Genomic DNA, 7,721 nt, shown 5'->3' on the forward strand with positions numbered 1-7,721 from the left:
AAATCTGCTTTGCATTTTCTCCTTAAATGTTTCAAAATAGTTGTCCATGATTCTATCAAAGTTTTCTCCCATCTCTTCTATGAATTCATTGATTTGGTATACTACTAGAGTATCTTTCTTCCATACTATAGATCCTTTAGAAGGAAAAACTTCTAAATATAGAGAAATAGACATGTTAAGAGAGAACCAAACTTACACGGATTGTTCTTTGACACTCAGATGCTCTCCATGTTTTTTTAAAATTGATTTAGGAACATCTCAGCAAGGTTCAAAGATAGATTATTCTTAACAACCTTGTAAGCCAGGTCAACAACCTTGTAAGCCATGTCAACTACTTCACATGAGATGTTTTTCAACCGACATGAGTTGTAGATCTTGTGAGAAATTACATGGATCCAAAACTTCAATTCCATGTCAGTTACACCACTTATCTTCATGCCTTTTCTCTCCCACTTGGAAAGAGTTTACTTTGTCATTTCATCTCGACCAAGGGTTTTAGTGGTTTTTGCTTTATTCAACATGGGCAATCTAGTAATCTTATGTATCATCTTCTTGGATATAGGAATAGGATGATCTAACCATAATTGTCCCTTGTGAACATGGCTTAGGATAAATATGATCCATTTCACTTGAAAATCATTCAGCATATGCATAATATGCGTTAAACCCTTTGTCTCCAAATGATTGTACTCAAGTTTGAGAATGCCATCCACACATAATTTATTGAACTCTTCATTCATTTCTAGGGTTCCAAGGTCTTGAATTGAACAATGATAGAATGAACAGATGTCATGAACAAGAAGTATCTTCAGTGGAATTTGAGATTATGCTCTAGCTGGGAAGTGCTTATGCTATAGCTGGACTCAATTTGAATGTGGGAGCCTTGCAATCCACTCCATGAACCAAAATTTTTGAACCTTTCTTAACTTTTCTACTTGAAGATGCCATTGCTTGGTAGGGTTTTGAATATGGGAGAATCTTCAACAACAATTGCTTAAATTTCTTAGGGGCTCTAAATTTACTCTTCACTCTATGTTATGAAAAATCACAATGAAACAAAATAATTGATTACTTCCTTTAAAAAAATTTCCTCATTTCAATCACCATTAATGCTTCATGCATATACTCGCTCAATGAAAGGTTTTCTTCCACTTAGTTTGGTCTTTAATGCTCGAAATATAGCTTCAACTTAGTAAGGTCTCCTAACTCGGTAGGAACTACCAACTCAAAGAACTTTGAACTCGGTAAGATTACCACCATTTGGTTTGAACTTGGTACTTAGTAGAGTTACTAGCTCAACGTCTGCAACCTAAAACGATATGCAGCCTAACCATGCTTCGTAAGGTCTTGCAACTTGACCTTTCTTGGTAAGGTCTTGAATTTCCATCATCACTCAATGATCCTTGTGCATCTTGAATGCTGATATGGATCTTTTTGCTTGCTAGCTGGAACTAATGTTAGATGACTTCTTCTGAATCATAGTTCCAATGATCTCCATAGGGAACTAAGTTGAAATGGCTGGGCCACCCAACTCACTAACTTGGGTGTCAACAACTTCATGATTTTGGCTTGCATTCTCTGGAGATTTCTATACCCATTTCTACCTCATTTGTTTTCTGATGTTATCATCTTTGGTGTTCTTTTCATCTTCAATTCTTCCCATGTTCATTTAGTTCTTAGAAAGATGTCCAAGTTCTATACAAATAAAACATCTCTTTGTAGTATCTCTTTAACCTCATGTGATGTTTCACATAGTTTGATCCAATGTGCCCAAACTCACCACAATAGTGACATCAACACCATGTGTTGTAATCCCATCCAAATATTGCTTTCACAATTTGTTCTATTTGGTTCCACTTCTTGGTCTTTTACTCTAAAGATTTGTGTCCTTTTTTATTGCAATTGTGACATTTTCCTTCAAAATTAGGTTTCTCTTTGCATTCACTTTCTCTATGACCATGCTTATTGCAACTGTAACACTTTCTATTGAATTTTTCTTTACCATTACTCCAACATTTGTTTGATGTATGACCTATCTTACCACAATGATTGCAAGTAGGTCTTTTTTTCTTTTGAGCTCCTTGCTAAGATGATTCACCTTCTATATATCCTAATCCAACTTTTCCTTTGTGTCTATACTAATTTTTCTCATTCAATTGATTCATGCTTTCTTGAGATTTCATCATTCTCTCATTGGTTTTCTTTTCAATGCTAAGATCATTCTACAGATTTTCATTCTCTGTCCTTAGATTGATAAGCTCTTGATTTGCATCATTGAGTTGATCAATTAAGTCTGCTTGCTGAAGGTATAGTTGTTGAATTTCATTGTCCTTTTCTTCTATCTCTTCTTTGGCTTTGTCCTTTTGTTTGATGACCTCACACATTCTGAATGATTAGATTTCTTGTTCTCTTATCAGCTTTTTGACTTCTTCTTGAAGATTTGAATTCTTCTCTAGTAGGTCTTTTATTACTGAATCAACTTCATTTTAATTTCTTTCTAGACATAAGTCTTCAATTCTTTCTTCAATGTAGAGGTTGTCATCCATTTGTGCTGCAAGATCTTTCCTTCTTTTCAATGATTGAGAGAGTTACTCCTTTTCTTTCTTTAGTTGCCAATGGCCTATTCTAGATCCACATTTTCATTCTCAATAGCCTTATCTAGCCTGTATGCCTCCATTGCCTCTGATCTTATCTCAAGCTATTAAACTTTTGATGTGAGAACCAAATGTTCTAATACCAATTGTTGGAAATATAAGGTAGGCTAGGTTACTGAGAGGGGAGGAGTGAATCAAGAACTAATAAACTTTATCTTACTTCACCATCATAAATATCAATGTGAATGTTCTTGTAGCACCAATGCTTTTGGAGAAGGATAATCAAAGCACATGCCATTCTGACCGAGATCCTATAAAGTTCATTATAGATGAAAAAGGGTGCAAAGATACTGACAAAATGTGCAAAGAAGATAAATTATTGAAAATATGAGATGAACCTCAACAAAGGAAAAGTCTAACACAGTGTATTCCATGAGTACTAAAGAAAATAAAATAATAAAGATAAAAATTATTTGACAAATATTTTACTGTACAAACAAAATGTTATGAGAAAACTTTCCACGTCTACACTAAAGTAACAAAAATTGATATTTATAAAACTATTAACTTAATGCTTGCACTCTTCAAAGATACAAGTACTAGTAAATAGATACAAGTACTAGTAGATAAAGACTCCATATCCTCAAAATATGAAATATTACAATTAGTGAAAGTCAAAGTGTAACTCTAAAAGGGGTCTGAGGAGTCGTATTAAATAGACATTTGGAGAATTGCAAAATTACCACGACACAAGAAATGTAGACATTTTTATGACAAGGTTTCTATCTCCACTACACCACTACTACAAATATTTGAGATACAAATCATTGTTAAAATGGCAGAATCATCCTCTAATTGATAGTTGGTGTCTAAAGCACAACTATTGATGTAGACTGTTGCACTGAAATTTGTCAATTTTTTCAAATCAGGATGGCCACTTTATTGACTTTGCAAGAGTGATTAAGAATTTTTGGGAATCCTTGCTTTGAATAGGCTACAACCACTCTCAACAATCAATCAAATTAACTGGTTAATCTAGTGATGAAAGCTTCTGGCTAGAAATTAAAAATTCCTCATAGAGTTTAATCCTCTTCACCCATTTCTTAAATTTGGCTTGGAACAAATCCTGTGCTTAACAAAACATTCATTAGGATTGGGATGTTCAATTTACACACGAAAGCTTCTTACCAAAAAGAAAAACAAAAATAATTTACAGCCTCCTGGGAGAGCATACCTCTTGATCCATTTCCTCAATCTGCTTTTAGAGGCATGTGCATATGTACCCAATTCATCAGTTTTGATGATTTTATAGTGTTTTCAGTCCTTGGCCACCATGTTTCAAATCACTTGGAAACTGATATTTTTCTTTGTCCTCCTCCTGTGTATTACTGTTGAAGTCCAATGAAAAGATGAAACATCCAATATTACAGGCTACAACTAAGGCATTCTATGTGGAGATGGTGTATCCAATAGTTCAGGGAGAATTGAAAGTCTGGAAGCTTTGCATCATTTATGAAGAGATGGTGTATCAAATGGTGTTTTGAAGCTGGATGATAGCTACATAAATATGAGAAAGTCTTACTTCTCTATGACATATTTATTGAAAAATAGAATAATAGTAAAAAAGAAGAGAAGAAAAAACTTTCAACTTTTTTTAATTGAATAATAGATACCAATTTATACAATAGCTTGACTCAACAACATTCCTAAATGATTGCTAATTAGATTGACAAAAAACTACTTCATGATTGACACAACACACATAAACTTGACACTAACTAAAACTTATGGACACCTAACTCAACACATCTACAATAAGAACTTGATTCAAACTAAAACTCTTTGACTTAATTCTAAACTAAAATTGTGTTGCCAACAACTCAACAAGGCTTGCCACATGTGCAACAATTATTATTGACTATGGTTGGAACATTAACTCCGACACCCACACTTAATGTGACAACTAAAGGAATCATTATCTAGAAATTATACTTTGAAAATATGTCATAGAGGAGTAAGACTTTCTCATAGTTATGTAGCTATCATCCAGCTTTGAAACACCATTGGACACACCATCTCTTCATAAATGATGCCAAGCTTCCAGACTTTCAGATCTCCCTGAACTATTGGACACACCGTCTCCACATAAGATGCCTCATAACCCTCGTAAAGGTATACCTTCTTCGATCCTATAGTACCTCAAACTATTCGAGCATACATCTAACCTCTCCCACATCTTTTCTTATTTTTCAAAGCATTGATCTCTTCAAAATCAAACAAAATTTTCAATGAAAACATAATCATCTAGTGGTTCTTCTCCTGGCCTCATCTTCTTAACAACTTCTTCTCTAACAGATAAAACTTAATAGGAAGATATCTCTGATACCAAATTGAAAAATAGAATAATAGTAAAAAAGAAGAGAAGAAAGAACTTTCAACTTTTTTTTATTGAATAATAGATACCAATTCATACAATAGCTTGACTCAACAACATTCCGAAATGATTACTAATTAGATTGGCAACAAACTACTTCATGATTGAAACAACACACATAAACTTGACACTAATTGAAACTTACGGACACCTAACTCAACACATCTACAATAAGAACTTGATTCAAACTAAAACTCTTTGACTCAATTTTAAACTAAACTTTTATTGCCAGCAACTCAACAAGGCTTGCCACGTGCAAAAATTATTATTGACTATGGTTGGAGCATTAACTTTGGCAATAGTATCTATGATGACCCAGCACTATGTAATACATATGTCTTTTATAAAGCCCAGCCTCCTAATTACATAAATTTGCAGACTATCGCTAATTTGTTTCTTGTTACCTCGATAAGTATAGGAACATCCAATGGTTTACTCCAGAATACTACTACTTTTGATGAAGGGAAAAGTTTTCTTATTCCCATTACATGTAATGTATGTGTGCAAAATTATTCTTAGGCCAACATAACTTTCGTCATACCACCCAATGGTACCTTTTATAAGATTTCAACAGAGAATTTTGAATATTTGACCACATAACAGGCTGTAGAAATTGCAAATCCCACTTTAGTACCAACAAATATCACTATAGGTACTTCGGGTACCTATCTAATAAGGTGTTAGTGTCCATCCAAAGCCCAAATTAGTAAAGAGATCAATTTGAAGATAACATATGTTGTACAAAAAGGAGATACTCTGCAATCCATCAGCGAAAAATTTGGTGCAAATTTGGAGGATATGAGGTCTGCAAATGGTATGTCATCAAATTTAATTGTTTCTAATACTACACTCTTGATTCCTATTTATGAAAAACCAATGTTTGCTCAAATCTCCTTCCTCTGCGCTCTCATAGTCACCATCTCCTTCACAAACAAAACTATTTTTGGGTGTTGGATTTGGTATTGTGGCTTGCATAGCTGGTGGCCTGTGTGTCTACTTTTGCTTTCATAGAAGAAGAAAGAGTGATGCAACCATTGATGGTCAACAGCTAGCAGACGTGGATCTTGAAAAGCTTCTACACAACATTCTGTGAAGATTTGAGATGGATGATCTAATAGCTTGAACAAGCAATTTCAATGAAGCTCAAAATATTGGGCATGGAGGATTCAGGGTAGTGTCCAAACAAATGAGATTGTGGCAGTAAAATGCACCTCAGAAGGTTCAAAACAAGGGATTAAGGAGTTCATTATAGAAGTGAGCATAATTAGTCATTTGAGACATCAGAATCTTGTTCAACTCTTGGGATGGTGCCATGAGAAAGACCAGTTGCTTTTGGTATATGAACATATGTCTAATGGAAGTCTATACAGACATATTTTCCCCAAAGGAGGAGAAGAAGAAGAAAGTTATGTGCTGAAGTGGAGTACCAGGTATAAAATAACTAGTGAAGTGGCAAGTGCACTACTGTATCTTCAGAATGGGATGAATATGTTGTGTGCAGAGATGTGAAGTCGAGTAATGTTTTGCTAGATAGCAATTTCAGTGCAAAAATTGGGGATTTTGGTCTAGCGCGCATGCTTATGCATGAGCGTTTAGATCAGACCACTCGAGCTGCAGGGACATTTGGATACCTGGCCCCTAAATGCTTCATATCCAGAAAAACTAGTCCTCAATTTGATGTTTACAGCTTTGGAGCTGTAGCTCTGGAAATAGCCTTTGGCAAGAGAGTAATAGATGACAGCTTGGTAGATTTCGACATGCAGCTTGTAGCTTGGGCATGGGATTTGTATGGTCAAGGAAAACTGTTGGAGACTACAGACATGAGATTACATGGGGAGTTTCAAAAGGAAGAATTGAAACAATTGATTGTTGTTGGGTTGTGGTGTTCTCAACCTGATGCTACTAGTTGCCCCAAAATGAGGCAAGTGCTGAGGTTACTGAGCTTTGAAGTTGCAAAGCCTATTCTTCCACCTGTAATGCCCGTACCTTCCTTTTCTCACACTTCCATTATCATCAAGTCTTCCCTTTCGCTAATATCACAGTCTCTTCCAACCACTTTGAGCCCAAGATAGATCTATCTCTAATTTCATTACTTTGATATTTCTCTTGGTTATGGACTAATGTTAGCCTACCTAGAAGATACTTTCATGTAGGGATGACTCTCTTGTTAAGGGCTATCTATTAGGGAGTTGCTTGTTTTGTTGCTGTAGTTTGTTGTATTAATGGAGTCATATGTATATTAAGGTTGTATAATATATAGACCTCTTTGACCCGCTCTTGACAAGTTACCAAGTAAGGTAATGGTTTCAAGGTGGGGAATTTCTTAAAATTATTTAGTGGGTGTTGTCAAATGTTTTAGAAGTATATCAAGAAAGTAATCTTTTATATTTTGTATAGGCATCTTAGTCTCATAATTTTTTTTTTTTTTGTATATTCAATTCAACCCTTTCTGTAACATAGAGGGCCATATTTACACAAGTACTTTAGATGGTAAGTTTTATGCCATAATGTAGATGAAGATGAAGTTTGTGAAAAATTAAAGATTTTGTAGAAGGTAAACCTAGAACCATAGTAACTTGGTGAAACTGGAATCATTTTGTATCAATTCAAAGGTAATTATTTCTTCGGCTATGGGTATGTAGAGAATTGTTCTCTCAATCGCTAGCTCCATGCACCTGAATTTATTCCAAAGC

General features: G+C 34.7%; 1 protein-coding gene and 1 pseudogene across 1 annotated transcript; both read left to right on the forward strand.

The window, feature by feature from the left end:
* The first annotated feature begins 3,894 nt into the window (after nt 1–3,894).
* Nucleotides 3,895–7,357, forward strand: LOC149578215 (serine/threonine receptor-like kinase NFP; annotated as a pseudogene).
* Nucleotides 6,240–7,357, forward strand: LOC149578216 (L-type lectin-domain containing receptor kinase VIII.1-like). The gene has a single exon (XM_089798871.1). The coding sequence runs from the start codon at nt 6,603–6,605 to the stop codon at nt 7,098–7,100; it is 498 nt and encodes a 165-aa protein (XP_089654997.1). The 5' UTR covers nt 6,240–6,602; the 3' UTR covers nt 7,101–7,357.
* Nucleotides 7,358–7,721: the final 364 nt, after the last annotated feature.

This window comes from Cupressus sempervirens, chromosome 1 (genome assembly GCF_028749045.1).
Source record: "Cupressus sempervirens isolate cs-2001-9-10 chromosome 1, ASM2874904v1, whole genome shotgun sequence".
NCBI classification, from domain to species: Eukaryota; Viridiplantae; Streptophyta; class Pinopsida; order Cupressales; family Cupressaceae; genus Cupressus; species Cupressus sempervirens.

Excerpts from the sequence above, each read along its gene's own strand:
- LOC149578216 (XM_089798871.1), top strand. The coding sequence starts at position 6,603 with ATGCTTATGCATGAGCGTTTAGATCAGACCACTCGAGCTGCAGGGACA.